The 17486-nt window shown below is 40.0% G+C and overlaps 1 protein-coding gene across 7 annotated transcripts in view; it reads right to left on the minus strand.

Moving 5' to 3' along the window:
• Nucleotides 1-17486, minus strand: part of lrmp (lymphoid-restricted membrane protein) — a 40319-nt gene that overhangs the window by 14352 nt on the left and 8481 nt on the right. For all 7 annotated transcript variants that reach the window (XM_067582455.1, XM_067582458.1, XM_067582461.1 and 4 more), the window contains exons 4-23: nucleotides 16853-17033; nucleotides 15432-15490; nucleotides 15243-15318; nucleotides 14959-15117; nucleotides 14734-14851; nucleotides 14003-14053; nucleotides 13801-13878; nucleotides 13533-13589; nucleotides 13018-13077; nucleotides 12296-12360; nucleotides 11933-12026; nucleotides 11275-11421; nucleotides 10688-10789; nucleotides 9792-9943; nucleotides 8165-8276; nucleotides 6990-7260; nucleotides 5176-5228; nucleotides 2149-2248; nucleotides 1397-1550; nucleotides 130-217 (exon numbers count right to left, since the gene is read on the minus strand). In XM_067582455.1, coding sequence (XP_067438556.1) covers nucleotides 130-217; nucleotides 1397-1550; nucleotides 2149-2248; nucleotides 5176-5228; nucleotides 6990-7260; nucleotides 8165-8276; nucleotides 9792-9943; nucleotides 10688-10789; nucleotides 11275-11421; nucleotides 11933-12026; nucleotides 12296-12360; nucleotides 13018-13077; nucleotides 13533-13589; nucleotides 13801-13878; nucleotides 14003-14053; nucleotides 14734-14851; nucleotides 14959-15117; nucleotides 15243-15318; nucleotides 15432-15490; nucleotides 16853-17033 — 2177 coding nt within the window. The remainder of the gene's footprint in view (nucleotides 1-129; nucleotides 218-1396; nucleotides 1551-2148; nucleotides 2249-5175; nucleotides 5229-6989; nucleotides 7261-8164; nucleotides 8277-9791; nucleotides 9944-10687; nucleotides 10790-11274; nucleotides 11422-11932; nucleotides 12027-12295; nucleotides 12361-13017; nucleotides 13078-13532; nucleotides 13590-13800; nucleotides 13879-14002; nucleotides 14054-14733; nucleotides 14852-14958; nucleotides 15118-15242; nucleotides 15319-15431; nucleotides 15491-16852; nucleotides 17034-17486) is intronic.

The raw sequence follows: 17486 nt of genomic DNA on the forward strand, positions 1-17486 counted from the left end.
ACATAAAGTAGCAATGAAAGACAAAGAGGATGAAAAAGAGGAAGGGGAAGCAGTGGTGTACTGGTGCTGAAAACAATAGAGGAAGCTGTATTCCCTTATGCATTAAAACACTTCCCGTCTGCTACTGACCTTAGTGCGGTGCATATCTGCTGTGCTTGAGTCAGTCTCTCCGTCTTTCTCTTCTTCTCTCCTCTGGTCCTCAGTGGTCGGCTGGATGCTGACCACAGGTGAAAGGTGTAGGTCATGTGTCAAGCACTATCCATTTTTTCATTCTTGATTTATACATTAGGTACACTTTCCATCCATCTAACAAGACACAACTGTCACCGTATGAAACAGAGAGAGATGAGGAACAGCCCGAGTGTGTTTGTAGGTGGACTGTGGCTATGCAAAGCATGGCTGCAAAGATACTAATTAGCCAGCACACTCCTCCCACAGTGAGGAAAAACACCCATTTGACTAGCAAATGCGGCCAAAGTCATAGGGAAATGACAAAACTCAGTAAAATGGTGACATCAGCTGTGACTATAGTGGCAGTGATAAGACCTATCGACTTCAAATTTAGCAGGGATAGTTTATACTGCTAGGAAAATTAGACAGGACACTGGGTGAGGTTGTGGGTTAAGGTCAGTTTCCTGACTATGGAAGCTTCTGTTTTGTGCTCTCTAGGGAGGACCTGCCAATTCAAACACCAACTTCAAAGGTGTGTCTGTGGACAAAATTACTTCCTGTCCTGGAGAGAATTAACTTATCAAGAACACAGAAATAATAAAGGTTGCTTTGCAGCTTGGGATGGTGAATGCTCATTTTCTTATGTACATCATCCGTGTCAGGACTTTTTAAATGTGGTGGACTACATATATATTTTTGTTTTTACTCTATGCGATTACAATCTTCGTTTTGGAAAATCCTGTTTTGTCTGTCATATGGTCATTAGTGATCCCTCTCCAATCAGATATAAAGAGATAATACTTTTGTTTTATAGGCCTATTGCCTTTCTTTTTACATTGCATGGAAGTAACAACAAAAGGAGAACAAAAAAACAGAACAACAAAAAAAGTCCTGCTATATGTTAAAACCATGACTGACAGTCTTTACTGTGATTAACTTACAACATGTATGATTTAAGCCACAACTGTGAGAATTTGAGAATTGATGACTTTGGCGCTCCCTAGTGGCAGTATTAAAAAAAGTCACACTGCAGCAGACAGCGATGTGCTTTTTTTTTTTTTTTAACACCCAAAAAATAGAATAACAGCAGATATGAAATATATTAGCAACAAACTATATCTATGACCTTCCATGACATGAGCATTCCACAAGGAAACGCAGGAACAGTCTAATACCCTGATTATGTGCCCGGTCTTTCAAATACAATATCAATTTCTTCATTCACCTCTCACTCTGGGTAACAGTCTCATCTGGTCCAGGCGATGTGCTGTCAGGAGGAATCATCTCAGATGCTGTGGGAGAAGTGTTACCCGATGTGACTGTCAGATTTTGGGCTGGACCATCGGAGTGAGACAGTGCAACCTCACGTGTCTCTGCATCTGGTTAGACAAGAGCAAAATGTTTAATCTTTAAATACTATTTTTTACTGTCAAATATCAGTGTACATTCCAGGGTTACCAGTTATTGTATTATCAGCTGCTGTAATATACAATGACTTCCTACATTTCCCAGGGTACATTTTTACAAACCCAGAGAAATTAGCCAAATGTGACTTTGCATATGAGCTTAAATGTTGTTTTAAACATAATCCTGATATCTGAACATCTAAACAAAAGACATTAGTTATCCAGTTAATGAAGTCTGTGTGTTTTAATGTAATATATGATATTACAAGGAGTAATGCAGAGCTAACAACAAAGAAGTACAACATTTTACAAAGCAGTCATGCAATTCTGGATTACCAAAAGACAATAAAATCAGTGTTCATACAGTGGTTTTTACCAGAGTTTGACATTCATCTTGCAAAATTCAGTAAAATCTCCTCTAAACAAACAGCAAACATACCAAGTGAGTCAGGAAATGAGTCACTCTTTGGTTAAGTTGTTAAACACAGTAGAGCGAGAACAAAGTGAAACAAAGATAGAGTGAGCCACATAGAGAGTGAACTAAAGAGAGAGAGGGAGGTGGAGGTCTTACTGTAGTTCTCTGAGTGGGACGGATCAGGGAGAGCATCCGCCTCTGGGTGTCTAATGCTGACAGCTTGTGAGTGGGCGCTCAATGGCACTGCTGCCTCTTCCTGAAACACATACACACAGCCACAAAATGATAAATATTCAAAAAAAACAAAAGGGGTGAAAAGATCAAATAAGCAACACACATTAACCATGTACCAAACAGCAGGCACACAATCAGTCAATAGAAACAAATCTCAGATGAGAAGACGATACATAAGCAGCCAACAAAATCTAACAGCTGACAGATAGCACAAAGCATCTGCCCCTCAGTGATGGATTACTGCAAAGACCTCCAATTACTGTCATCTTCATAGGAATTCAAAAGCAAACACCACTTTCATACTGACTGCATCAATGATGGAGTGTTTCAATTAGTTTCATAAACCTAACAGTCATGAAATTAATTAAACACTGAGGACTGCAGTTAGTGGAAACATCCAAGACCAGAATGTGTAACAAGACATTGAGATTACAGCTACGTAATGTGTATTTTGTGTGGAGAAAATATATTTGTCTTCATATGCCACTGCATAATTTCTCCTTTTGCCACTAACAGCCAGTCCTTTAACCTCAGTGTGACCAACGTTTTATCACTGTCATTCTATATAAGGAAGTAGACAGCTTCAGCACAAGCTGCCAGACTGCTGCCTCTGTAAGCAGAGGCAGTGAATAATGATGTGTGAAGAGCTATTTGGTAGGCAAATGGCAATGAGAGAAAAAGAAAGAGATAGAAAGAGTGTTCAAACAAGGGAGGGAGAGACAGTAACGTGTATAATGTAAGAAGTGACACAGTAAAAAATTTATATTCAGTCAGTCATTTTTAAAAGAACAAACCAGCAGTTTTGCATATTTTTGACAATATACATAATTTCCTGGCCTTCCAGGCAGTCACTGCTTCCTGTTCATTTCAGAGTAGCAGAAAGATCTACTTGCAGAGACTTCAGGCTTGAGTAATGTAATCTATCACAATGATAAGGACCATTTTTAAAATCCCTCTAGTTGATGGTACGTTTAAGCACATTCTCATATCTGATTTTCATCTTGGCTGCTGAAAAGATTAGATTTTATGCTATGTTGTTGGATCATAGTGATTGTAAAAACTTCCTACTTCCCTCCCACCACTGCACAAGAATGTGTAAAGTTATATTCCCAAAACAGCAAAGAGCTGTATGCCAAATGTAATATAAAAAAAACAAACAAGCAAGGAAGGTAAGCTGATCATCAAATCTCTTTTCTTGTATTGTCATGCTTCCTGCAGTTACACACCTGGCTGCCCAGTACAACTACAGTACAATCATCTACTGTTGGGTTCTGAGTAGCTGGGGATTCAGTGTCCTGCTCAAGAACACCACTGCAGTAGTTGTTGTTAGTGGAGAGCAATAAAACCTACATTTCTCCAGCAAGAAATGTACTCTTCACAGTACAGACCAAAATAAAAATAGCCAAAATTAATCCTTCAGCAACAAACTGGCAACGCCTTTTGACACTGGTATTATCAAGTGTAACACTTTTAACACTGTCTTAACAGTGTTATTAAGAACAACCACTACATTGTTTTGATCTTATCAAAAGTTTATTTTTCCCCAAAGACCATGGCATTGTTTCATCCAATTTTTACAGAGCCCCTGAAGTCCTTAAAGGTGATACTTCTTTTATCTTGTGCGAACAAGTTGCTATCGTGTGCGAACAAGTTATTATCTTGTGCGAACAAGATAATTTACTATAAATTCATGTGTGGGAAACATTTAACCCTTTATTAATGATTCATAATCATTTAGAACTGCAGGACTGCTGACTAATCAGTGAATGTGACTATCATTTACTATTTACAGTCCCAAGAACTTCTTACTTAATCTTTTCGGTGATGCTAGAAGACAAAAAGGCAAAATAGCAAGTTGAATGTTTCAGTAGGAAAATGCTGCAAAATTCTGAGGCTTTGTGTATGTCACTGAGCAAACGACCAAGTAGACCATCAGGATGTTTAGAGTCGAACCAAAACCTTAACAATCATGAATCATTAATAAAGGATTAAATGTGTCAAACTTTACGATAAGTCATCAGGTCTGCAGTTATACTTAATAAGTCATTAATAAAAATAATTACAGTCTGCAGCTATAAATGTTAATAAACTGTTAATTAATGGATTTTCATATGGACGCCCTGCAGCCACCCTTTCTTTCTTCCTTTATGTGCAAGAGCAGCAATAATTTCATTGTATGACATTCTGAGGTGAACATAAAACTTGGCTGTGTAAATCTGAAGTTGTCAAGCTGTATGTTAGAGACACACGTGAATTTATAGTAAATTATCTTGTGTGCACAAGATCCATAACTTGTTCGCACAAGATAAAAAATGATCACCTTTCGGGACTTCAGGGGCTCTGTAAATTTTCAATGGACAGCAACATTTTGAGATTTTGGGTATTTTTTTCAAACAAGCAGATAAAATTAAAAAAAAAAAAAGTTAGCACATGGCTTTCATCATAAGGTCAAAAATTGTATTATCTCATAATCACATGCGAGCCATCACAAATTAATTTAGGAATGTGGTTTTCAGTGATTGAAAGATGCAGTTTGAAAGCTATGTTCATTTAGGCAAAATATTTTTTAAAAATTCAAAGAAAGAACTAGTCATATTGAGCCTGGTACCAAGTTATACAGTTATACAGTTATACAACGTTAGCAAAAGGAGACTAATGATGTTTGAGATTAACTAAATTCTACATCCAGAGAATCTTATTCTCTGGAATTTATTACTGTAAATGACACAGAATATTATATTTATTAGTACGCAAGCCAAATATTTCAATAATGTAACTTTTATCCAAGCTTGTGCTATATTAAGAAAATATTAAAATATGAAGAAAACAGAGCAAAAGGATAATACACAAAGGTCACATCCAGTCACAAACTGAAATAAAGTGAGCACCTTGTACATGACTCTACATGCACCTTATCCCATAAGAGGATCATTTCAGAATTCAATTTACCTGCAAAGGTTGACAGTTCACCTCTGGCTCTGACTCAGTGCAGGCTGTAGAGTCTGTGTGACAGGCAGAGAGGAATAAGAAATATAAATTCAGGAAGCAATAAAAGGAGGAAAGATGAGGCTGAGTTTGAGGGCAAAACAAAGAAGTTGTTTTTATAAAAACCCAAATCCTTGTCCAATTCAACCAGGGGTTAAGAGCCGTCAAAGAAAGCAACCCCACCTTTTACCATAAAAGCTCAGACTGTCTATTATGCAAGGCATTGAACTGAGGGAGAGGCAGAGGGGTTAAAATACCATGCATGGCTAAGGTGGCATTAATGACCATTCACACTCGTTTTCTGTCTCTCTGCCTGCCAGCCGCTCATGCAGGCAGAGGAATGGGGGATTACTGAGCTCACTTCATGGCCTCAGACCAGTCTTACCTGGCCATAGAAGGACCTTGTGGAAGAGAGGATTTCACACACTGTGTAGACACACTCTCTTTCACACACACAACCTTTAGAAGCCCAGGGCCACAACAACCATAGAAGGCAGGGGTCTACTTCCAAGGGCCTCAGAGTGTGTGTATCCATACAGTGAGTCAGAGTGTGAGAGAGAGAGAGTGTGTGTGTGTGTGTGTGTGTGTGTGTGTGTGTGTGTGTGTGTGTGTGTGTGTGTGTACTGAGGCTTCAAGGGTGGCTGAGTGTCCTTTGACTCCCATGGATTACAGCGGAATAATCCAATCTCTCTCTCAGACACAAATCAACACTTGAAGACAAGTACAGAGTCAGTAAGTCCTTGTTCACCTACAGAGTTTATCCTGTGAGACACTTTGTAAGACACCTGCAGACTGATGCACCATCAGGAGGTGTGTGAACTTGAAGTCTTTAACTAGTTGGTCTGACAGACAGCTGTGCCTTTAAGCTTCACAGCTGGCACTTGAGAGTGAGAGGGACTCCAGCAACTAAAATATTGCTGCTGGCAGTACATTTCCTCTCTCTACTGATGGTCGCCTGAGTTAATATTAATATTAATATAGGAAAGCAAAAGGCAATCATGTTCAGTTTAAGCATAAACACATGCATACCTAATCTTGACCTAAAGGTGCACAGATGCATTCATAGTTTGCCTTTTGGATCTACTAAAACACAGCAACATAGGCTCAAGTAGATAACAAATACAGCATAATTAAAGAATGGACTTACATTATTCCATTTGTTAGCTGTGTTTATATCCTTTCTTCATTCATACTATGGTTTAAATTTTGTCACGATAATAAGACAAGATGTATTAGCTCACATTCTTGTTGCATGACTTACATCTATTAATCCTACAGACTTGGATCCAGAGCCAGGAACAGAGTGAACAGGCTAAAATAATATTAAACTATGTTTAGCCGTATTTGGCTGGCTTCAGGAGGTTCCAGTTAGCCCTGGGCTAATTCTGGTGTATACTGGATTTTAAAGGCTCAAGGAAGACTCCTAAAAGTTCTCAACTTTTCCTGAGATGACGCTGAACATTTAATCTGTTGAAAGCCAATTCAAAATAGCTAATAGCTGTAGAACAGCTACATGGAAGTATACCAGCATGAATAAATCTCAATCTATTCTATCAAACTTTTTCATTATATGCAATACCTAAATATCTAGAAATAGAAATTATTTTTTATACTTTAAGATTTTTACCAAGTAACACTACCAGTCCAAAGTTTGGACACACTTTCCCATTCACTTGAATGAGAAAGTGTGTCCAAACTTTGGACTGGTACTGAATATACATGTAGCAAATGTAATAATGATTGCTTGGCAGTTGAACCATCTTGATGTCCCCACTCACCTTGACCCCCTCCTACTGCACCTCGTCCAGGCTGTGCCTCCCCAGACAGGGTGGACAGAGGAGTGGATGTGTCCCTAACTGCTGCTGTATCCACCACCATCCACTTCTCCTCTCCGTCCTCCTCTTCTCCTCGGTCCTTCACTTTATCTGCCGTCTCCTCAGGTCTGCCCTCTGTTCGCCCGTCCTGTGCTTGGCAATTCCTTTCTGCTAGCTCATTCTTCAGGAAGTCTTGGAGGGCAAACTCCTCATCCCAGTCCAAGTCATCTCCAGTCTAAAAGAAAAAAAAAAGGGGAAAAATAGAGAAAGACAAGACCCAACAAAATGAATGCAAAAGTGAGATGGGCAAAAACCTAAAGCTTCACTCTAACAAATCCCACTGTGGCAATATCCCAGTGGAGGACTGGAGGTGATGTGGTTAAGGGTTGGAAAACTGGGTAGAAAGCTTGAGCAATGACACCAGCAATGACCACTTATTAAAAAATCTGTTACCAAAATATAAAAAACAAAAAGAAAATGGAACGCGTAGGTTTCTATTCTTAAAGTAATCTTTCAGAAACACTGAATGTTAACTAAGGCCTTTAAGATGTTATCAGTTTTGTTGATTTACAAATCCAAGAGCTGATCTAGAGCTATGCTGAATAAATTCATTCAAAGTGAAAAAATGATTTGTAAACAACAACTATGTAAATCTATCCACCTCGGCACCAAGCTCATTATGTTTTGCAGTAAAAACAATGGTGCTGTAATGGAAATGTTTGAGAGCATGTCAGTGCATTTTGTGTGAGGAGCAGTGCGTAGGTGTGTAGTCGCATCTGATTCTATGTGTGTGTGTGTGTGTGTGTGTGTGTGTGTGTGGGTGCACATGTCCACTTCAGCCGCCAACTCGCACTCAGCTCTTCTCTACCAGATACTCCATCTGTCTGAATACAGTATGAGCTCTGTCACTGTTCTCAAAGCACACCAACCAGTATTCTATTGTGTAAAATTAATGTTAATATATACAACCACATACATGGAATTCATTAAAATTGAATATACTCCAAACCCAATTTTGAGTGTCATGCCAGTGGATATTTAGACAGTAAAGGTGAATAGTAAAATCAAGTTGAAGCACCAATGGTCATAGACTTAAACCACATGATCTGGCTAACTCTCTCTCCCTTCATCTATCTCACCTCTTCCTCTGGTGCAGGTGTCTGGCATGAGGCCTCTCTGCTGTCCTGAGGAGTCTTTAGCTGCTCCAGCTCCTCACATAGCTGCCGCTTCTGGTTCTCCTGCTCCTGCACCCTGTGTGCAACAACACAAAATCTTGTTATTAAAAAGGATTATTATTTTTTCAAGAGAAAATTGGGGAAAAAAAACATGCAATTTAACAAAGCATTGTTAACTAGCCAGTGAGATAGATACATGGAGAGAGCTCCTGGAAGACTTTACAGTGGACATACTGTACCCAATCCGCAGGCCCATGCAGTGTCCCATTCTGTTGCCCAGGGTGACCAGCGCCAGTTCTCCAACTGGCCCAGTAATGTTTTCTTCACTTCACAGTGTTATAGATCCAGTCCCAGTCGGACCCTCTAATCTCAGACTACAAACAGACCCTCAAATGTGTCCTACAACAACCTCCCAATCCAACCACTGTCTTATAGTTCAGTCTTGCTCTGAACAACTTGAATTAGCCTACACTAGAGCAGGAGGTAGAGTTACACCTACAACGAGCCCTTTTGTTTCTCTTCTCTCCAAACAATATTAAAGTTCCTGAGTTCCACCCTGGCAACTGAGCACCAGTAAATCCCAGCTGGACAGCCTGTTAGCCTGATCAGTTCTCCCTCTCTGGTCTGATACTGTACCACACTAACTCTGTGATATAGCTGAGGGGATGGCCATCTCCATACACACACAGACAGACAGACAGACACACACACACACACACACACAGGCTCATCCACCGAGGCAAACCCATCAAGGCACACTGAAGTCCACAATTGGCCCAGACCCAAACCTTGTGAGGCGGGCCTTTGAGGTCATTGAGGTCAGAATGACTGACAGGTCTTTCCCCCATTCAGCACAACTGACTGGCCAACTGAAACAGAGCATCAGTTAGCAGGAATGCCCATTTCAGAGACAAGTGCAGGGGTATGAGGGGTCTCACACTGATTAGTGTATGTGGTTTTATTTATGTAGATGCTAAAATTTTAGAAATATAGACTTCTCTGAGAAACAGTGCTCCTCCAGTGGAATAAATACCTTTACTGGTTGCATAAAATCCTCTTTAGCTCTGCCTAGTAACATCCTTTGTTATTTCACTCTGGACCATGTAGCATTTAAGATCCTGGTAGCTCTGCAGACACCCTAACAAGCTTAAAGAGACAGCTATAGTCTTTTATGGACTTTGAATGTCAGCTAGGCTAACCAGCTAACCCTGATAGCTCATTATGCCTAGACTGATTTTTTTTAAGTTAGCAATTACGCAGCTAGACTTAATCAGCTTCCAGCTCTCTTAATGTCTTCTTCAGTGGCGTCAGTATTACCTTACTTAGCCAGAAAATGAATCCTTTAGCTCCGCCTGCTGGAGTCTGACTCAACCAATGAGATCACTGCTGCTCAAGAACAACTCCACCTTAAAAAAACACTTCCCTGCCAAGTTGTCTTAAATTAGCCAGTACAAGATTTGCTGCAATTCACTTCTTCCTCAGCTCTCAAACAGAACTTCACCTCAGCATTCAGCAGCTAACACATTACAAACTGTTTAATGTTGACATACACAGCAACAGATGCACAGGCAGATAACAAAGACCTGCTCACCTGACTGAAAGGTGCAGGATATCGGTTCGGGACCTCCTCAAATTACTGGCCATTTTGATCAGCTCCTTCTCTAGTGAGTCCGTGTACTGGGCTAGCTGGTCCAGGCTGAGGGCCCAGTCTGCCCGCCTCGCGTCCAGCTCGGCCTGCACCGTCTGTGGGAAGACAAGGCCGAGGGTTCAGCCTCTCGCTCTGTTGAAAGGCTGTAGACCACTGCGCAACCTGAATATGGGGGCGTCTTTCACACCTCCAAAAAGGTTTTGACACCTAGCTGTTACAAAATTTTTCCATGTCAGTCAGTTGAAACACTGAAGAACCAACAGAGGACAGACTTGAACTGGTACAGCTCTACTCCACTAATGATCTCTGTCTCATTTATATGTTTACTGCTGTATGGCAGTACGTGGCTAATGAATGCAGAGTGGCAACAATGCTGGAGGAGGGGGAAAGAGAGAAAGAGAGAGACAAGAGAGATAGAGAAAGTCAGTGTGAGGGAGGAGGGGAGTGGGTTGTGTTCACGGTACAACACACTGACTAAACAGCACTGCTTGGATGGGGCCTGCTAGAGAGTTATATAAGTGAGAGATCTCTCGAGAGGAGAGATAGTGGGTGGGAAAGAGAGAGAAAGATAGAGATAGGCAGTGATAGACAGAGAAAAAGAGTGCAACAGGTGGACAGAGAGAAACAGAGATGACATTACATAATTTTCATGATTCATATAAAAAGAAAAAGCAAAGATGAGGCCCTTTTCAGTCTTAAACCAACTTATATGCACACACAGACACTTAGACTGCAGTACACTGTGAACCTGCAACTTTTCTTAAGCTTATCTCAAGAGAAGTAGGTAGGCTGATACTGAACATAAAACTGGAATATGTGTGTGTGAGAATATGTCTGACCTGAAGAGTGGTGTCTGTGTTGCCCCCTGGCTGTGCGCTGTCATCTAGCAAGCCTTTAACTGTAGACAAGACAGAGTTGGTTTCTTCTCTGAAATCCCTTCTCTGAAACACATAAGAGGCAGCAAGAAGTTTACATGCAGTGCAGTGTAAAACATAAGATGATACAATTATAATGCTCTGACCTCTGATGAGAGCCTAAGAAATGTCAAGCTGACCAAATGACTGAACTTGACTGAGACTTCAAGATTACTGTCACTCTGTGCACCTCAACAGTTACTCCAACATGACAGTCTATGTTTCATTTAGAAGGGGGAGACCATCCAGTTATTATGCTGACTCATTTTAGACACAATCGCTGCCTTTCAAAAAAGGCACAATACACAATATAAGCTGAACTTTCATAAATGTTGCTCTTTCTTACAAAATATAAATGCTACAACTCATGCCATACTGGTTTTGTTTTGAACAGAGTGACATTTAGACTAGCAACTCAAATAGGAAAAATAGCTTAATTTAACATATAGAACATTATATACAAAAAGATATTTTATACAATTGCGCACGCACACACAATCACACTTGGTTACCAGTTTGTTGAGGAGCGTTTTGAACTCCAGAGCCATGTGTTCAGGGCTAGGTCCCTGCAGCATCAGCAGCACCTCCCTGTCCAGGGTCTCATCCAGTGGGGAGGCAAAGCTCGTGGTAGTGGACAAATGATCAACTCCATGAGGGGGCTGCAGAAGAAAGCAATAAATTTACATGAAGGAGCAAAGGAGCAAAGGTCTGCATCTAATGTTTAGACAGTACTTTGTATTTTGTGTGTGCATGTGAGAAGCAGTTTGTGGAAGAAGATTAATCACCTGGCTGTAGGCAAAACATTTCTCCAAACAGCAGCTGGAATCAGCAGCAATATAAACTAAGATTACATAACACAACTAGTGCTAGCTGTGTTTGGTGTGAGTGCTGTGTTTCTGTGTAGGGTGCATTCAAGTTTATATGTGCTATCAGGAAGAAGACCAAGAGATGTTGCATCCATAAACTCTGTGTCAGAAATAAAATACCAAAGGAGATTGAAAATAAACATATCAGGGTATAAGATGGAATTAGAAGAGAAGGAATGTGTTAATAAGGGAAGAAAAATAGAGCAGGAGGGAGACAGAAAGGGAGAGAATAAAAGTGATACATGGAGAGCATGAAAGATTAGGTGAGCCAATGAGAAAGACAGACAGCAGGGGAAGTGCTGACCTCCAGTGGTGACTGTGCCAGAGCCAGTTCTGTCTGTAGGGATCCTGCACTGCTCTGGTTCAACCTGTAGGCCACTGACAGAGACAGTCCAGCTCTGTGAGAGACAGGAGGACGGGGGTGGAGAGGTTTGGTGAAAACAAGTTGCAAACATAAAGACATTCATTAAAAAAGTGCAAAAGAGTGGTAATGGACAAATCATTCCCAAAGTTAAGGACTAAAACACTACAACTCAAGTTTTGTATAGGATAAAGTTTCATACAGTGGTGTCCGAAAAATACAGTTGGAAAATAATTTAAGTTTTCAGTCCCTCAACCCTCAATATCTCAAACCCCTCCACGGTCAGGTGATTCTTGGTTCACTTACCCAGTCAAGTCTTGGTGCATCAGCTGCATTTGGTTCTCCAGCTTACTCTTGTCCGCCCTCAGCAGCTGGAATCGACAACAGAAACTCAACAACCGTGACTCAGTCCATGCTGTAAGATATTTAGAGGTCAACTATGACATCAAAGCTGTCGGCTAAAACACCCGTGTGTGGAAGGACAGCAGGTGACTTAATTCCCACAGTCGGTCACCACCACCAAAACGCATGATGGTAAATGCACTAACACACTGGACATAGCAGAGAATTGTCTGTACAGTAAAACTACTGGCATGGACATTTTAAGATTTTTCCTGTATTAAATTAGAGTATCACATTTATCTTGAAAAAGACTTAACATTACAGAAGATGAAATATTTCTAATTCAAATTAAATGTTATTATTTTGTATTCAAAACTTAAGACATCTGATATGCTTCTGAAATGACCAACTTCATCAGTGACCCTTTTTTACAAACTCATTTGACACAAGGATTTACAAAGGATTGGGGAGAGTCACTACCTTATTTTCTGCAAACAAAAAAAAAAAAAAAGAAAAAAATAGTATCCCAAATGGTTTCTAAGGTGCATATAAAAGGCTGCATTGGCATGAGAGATCAGGAACATGTGAAAGCAGTAAAAGGCAATCTATGAGAAACTAGTGGGAGCTGCTGATGTATAGAAACTGAAATAATGATATGATGGAAGTTCATACAGTACAGTACTGACCTCTGTGATGGAGGAGTATTCCTCCACTGTTGCCCTCAGCTCGTCCATCTGTCTGCTCTTCTGTAAAATTAGGTAAACAACAAAAGACCAGTTTGAACAGAAAAAAGAAAAAAACATGAGGCTAAGTTCCCCTCAACCAGAAATTTAAATTTATTTATCAGCAACAAAATTGGTAACAACAAAATATGAACTCCAAGACTCAAATATTTTACAGATTTTTGCTCTAAACTCAAACTTTAGAAAAAGGAGCCTTCCTAATCAGCACTATTACCCATCCCAACATCAGTATCTTTTACTATGTCAAGTAAACTTCAGCCCATGCAGCTTCCGACTCTTGGTACCTTATCCATTCTTGTCTAAAGAAATGAAAAAGTTACATAAAAAGGCAACAAATTCTGCTTGAAGCTCAGAATCATGCTAAATGGATTCAAATATTTTTTTACAATGATCAGAGCTGCCACAAATATCTTTACAGTGGCAATAAAATGGATAATAAAACAAGATAAAGCACTGACCTCTAGTATCAAAGCTTCCTTTTCACTAACAACAGCATCAAATGAGTGAATTTGCACCTGAGGATACAGAAAGGATGGTTACGCAACAAAGTACAGAAAGCACAATACAGTGGCAGCACAGTGGACTGTAGCTAAAGTATTGATTTTGTGAAGGTCATTTAAATGCAAGTGCAAACAAAAGGAGTATGAAAATTCAGAAATAGACAGATGTACAAATGCAAAGTGTGAGTAAAACATGAACAATATTTTGGACAGATAGTAAAGCCACCTGAAGGTCAGCGTTAATGTCACACAGCTCCGCTATTCTCCTCTGAAGCTCGTCCATCTCCATGGTGACCTTGAAGTTCTGGGGACCATCAGAGGGGAGTTAGGGCAGCCGGTCACATGCTTTCATGAACAAACTTGTAACAATATACTCTCTGTAAGCAATCTATGAATGGGTGAGAACTATTGAAGTTGAAGCAAGTCACCTCTTCTTGAAGAGAAGCAATCTTAGCAATGAGACTCTGGTTCTCTTTCTCCTGAAAAGAAGAAAATCAATCAATAACAACTATGGAAATGAAGCTCAGTCCTTCATTTTCTGGTCCACTACATCCTGACAGTTGACAAGCTGAAAAAAATCTTAAAGATGATGTAAAATTTGAAAAAAATGAATAATTTTGTGATTTTATTTAAAAGATAAAAGATTTTAAAGAGCAATCACTGACTGACACTCGGACACTGGAGCACCGTTCAAAGTTTGCACCATTTTTCCAAAAGTACCAAACATTTTCCAAGTTGAATGGTTTGTTACTTGGATGACCTTTACCTTTCTGTTTGCATGTTGCAGCCCTACATGCAAACATTTATGGCTGAAACACAAACCGCAAGTCAAAGCGTTCACCTGTCATTAAATTTCACCTGAATTTCAAAACACGGCATTTTGTTTTAGAAGGGGGTGTGATTATCAATTAAAATTGCTGCAATACCAGAGAAATAATAAGACATGATTGCATGTATAGTCAAAGTGGGCTTCACAAGTCTACACGTCAATTTTTTTTTTTTTTTACAGGTGATGCTATGAACTGTGGTCTGCAATACATATCAGCAGCAAACATTTGCATGTATGGTAAGAGTGAAACCCTTAAACAAAACAACTTAAGCCTACAAGTTGTATATGCATTTATTTAGATTCTCTATGTGCTGCTTTAGTTTCACTGACCACATGTTTGCTGTGTGCGGATGCACGAGCTCTGCCTTCCTCTGTGCAGCTCAGAGTGGCCTTCATCTCTTCCACCTCCTCTTTCAGCATCTTCTCTTTCTGGGTCAGCTGCTGGTGACTGTGAAAAAGGTCACCAGAGATGGAGCGTCAGCAGACCACCGAGCATTACCGCACAGCGTGTCTGCGCAGTGTGTTTGCAAATGAGGGTGTACGAGTGCATCTTACACCCTGGCCTGGCTGCGGAGCTCCTCGTTCTCCTCTGCCAGCTTTTGGTTGCTGTCCTCCATGCCCTCCACCACCTGCTTCAACTTCCTCACCTCCTCCTGGAGCTTTTGGTTGCTCATTTGGAGGTCAGCAACACAGTACACCAGCTCTGACGTTTCACTGAGGAAGGAAAAACACAAGTACATAGACCAAGGGCATGTGTGGGTGGTGATGCTTTAAAGATAGGCATGGTATAGTCTATTCATACAGACATGGACAAACTCTCTAATTCACACACCACTTACAATTCTGCTCTGGATGCCTCCCCTCCAAAGGCTTCTAAGCTTCCTGAGGTCATATTGAGCAGCATGGACCTCTTGGCTACAACACACACAAATAACACAAAATACATTATCAAAGCTCCTGCTGTTATCAAAATTAGATATATGTACAATACAAGGAAATTAATACTAAGTGTTGACATGCGCACTCACCAGACAGGCTGTCTCTGAGTTTGACTGAGTCCTGGGTTATATCATCCGATGGTTCGTCCCTGGGAAACAACAGAAAAATTAAAACACATCAAAATGTGAGGGATAAGTTAGTTTTACTGATCTCTTCCCAAAATGGCAGTCATGCACTACGCCTTTGCTATAGGAGCCTTAAAACTTGTTTGAAATGAAGCACTGATTTGTTGAACTGTTTAATTTTTGGTGCCTGGCACACTGAGTACAAAAAAACAGTCAGCTCTCAGCTCAGTCTGAATCTCATCCTTTACAACCCAACAGATATACAAACAGACCCTGGCAACACTGCAAAGAGAGCTTGCTGGCTGACGCACAGAAATATCTCATTTGAAAGTTATGTATGTGTATTCAGCCACTAAATGTCTATATCTATATCTATATCTATATCTATATCTATATCTATCTATATCTATCTATCTATCTATCTATCTATATATATATATATATATATATATATATATATATATATATATATATATATATATATATATCTTCACCTACAGATGACGCTGGGACCCTTTGGTCTAATCGACCAGTTGTAGCAGTTACATCCCTTCAAAGTATGAAATCTTTAAATTCAAGTACAGCCCACATATCAGAGCATTTTGAAAACGCAAGAACACGATGGTCAAGACGCATCATGTCTCACTGGTTTGTCAAAATTTGACCACTTACATAAGACCGAACATCCTATAGTATTAATATAAATGTTCAATTTTAACCCCAGAATCTGTGTACATATTTAAATAATGTACTGAGAGTATAAGAATCTTCCATCCATGTCTCATCAAACCAGACTACAGATGTCAAACGCACATTCGATATAAACCTGACACAGAGTGCGTTGCAATGACGATACAAAACTACCTCACAGACTAAAGACATGCTGTTAGATGGAAATGTACACCGTGGAAATTATGGGAAAAAGTGCTCACCAGTAATCTCTCATCTGATGCATAACCCGCCTACACACAGTCTACTTGCATAACTCAAACAGAGTATATGAATGGCTCTCTGAAAGGCTAAAAAGGAAGCACAGGGCTGGTGAAGATGGTGCAAGCTGTCCTCGCCTTCTCACATAATGTATAAGAGGTTAAAGACTCCGCAATCACAAATGTGCGGAAGCAAACAGCAAATATGTGGAGCCAATTTAGCAAATCATCTTGTCATAGTGTGGACCTGGATTAGAAAATGATCTTCAAAAAATTGTCAAAGCCACAAAACATCATATTGAAACTGATGACAGGCAAACAGGAGGTGTCTCTCTTTGACAAAAATGAAACCAGTGACTGCATGTCCTCAAATCTGAAATCTCTACCATTTCAAAAGCTAAACACATGACCTTGCAAACCCTTGTGTATCATGTACATCAGTATTTTGGCTTTTACCCATTGTTGCGGCAGTCATCAATCCACTCCTTCATTACGGCGTGGTATGTGTCCAGGTCAATGGAGACGTCTTTGTGTTCTGGGTCCAGCATGTTGCAAAGCTCCTCCAGTCCACTGTCTTCTGAGCTGCGACTGGTGGTGTGCCGCAGGTAGTCCACAATGTGAGACACATACACTTTACCTGGAACACAAAAGCATTAGAGTCACTATAGAAAACATTTTACCTGTTGAGACATAGACTGTGATGTTCAAGACAATTCAGTTTACTGCATTTCGACGCTTGTCAACGCCCCCGGACAAAGGTGGTATATTACGACTTTAGATGTGGGTTTTAGGTGTGGGCAGCAAAAGCAGCAACCATGGTGACAGCGAGAATCACTACTGCAACTTATTTTTTTGCACAGTTGGTTCCATTTCTCAGTGGTGACTTCATTTTTTTTTTTTTTTTTTTTTTTTTAAAAACAACTCTTGAATCTTCACACAGTAGTCTAAACTTTTTTCTTTGCTCTGACACAAAGGGGTTTTCAAAAACTCAAACTCAACCACCAGCAAAGCTCCATGTGTTGTACTTGTTATTTTGTACAAACAGTAATTTGCAATATTTCCACAAAAATATTGTGCTGAAATATATTTA

Source organism: Thunnus thynnus, chromosome 23 (assembly GCF_963924715.1).
Source record: "Thunnus thynnus chromosome 23, fThuThy2.1, whole genome shotgun sequence".
Lineage (NCBI taxonomy): Eukaryota > Metazoa > Chordata > Actinopteri > Scombriformes > Scombridae > Thunnus > Thunnus thynnus.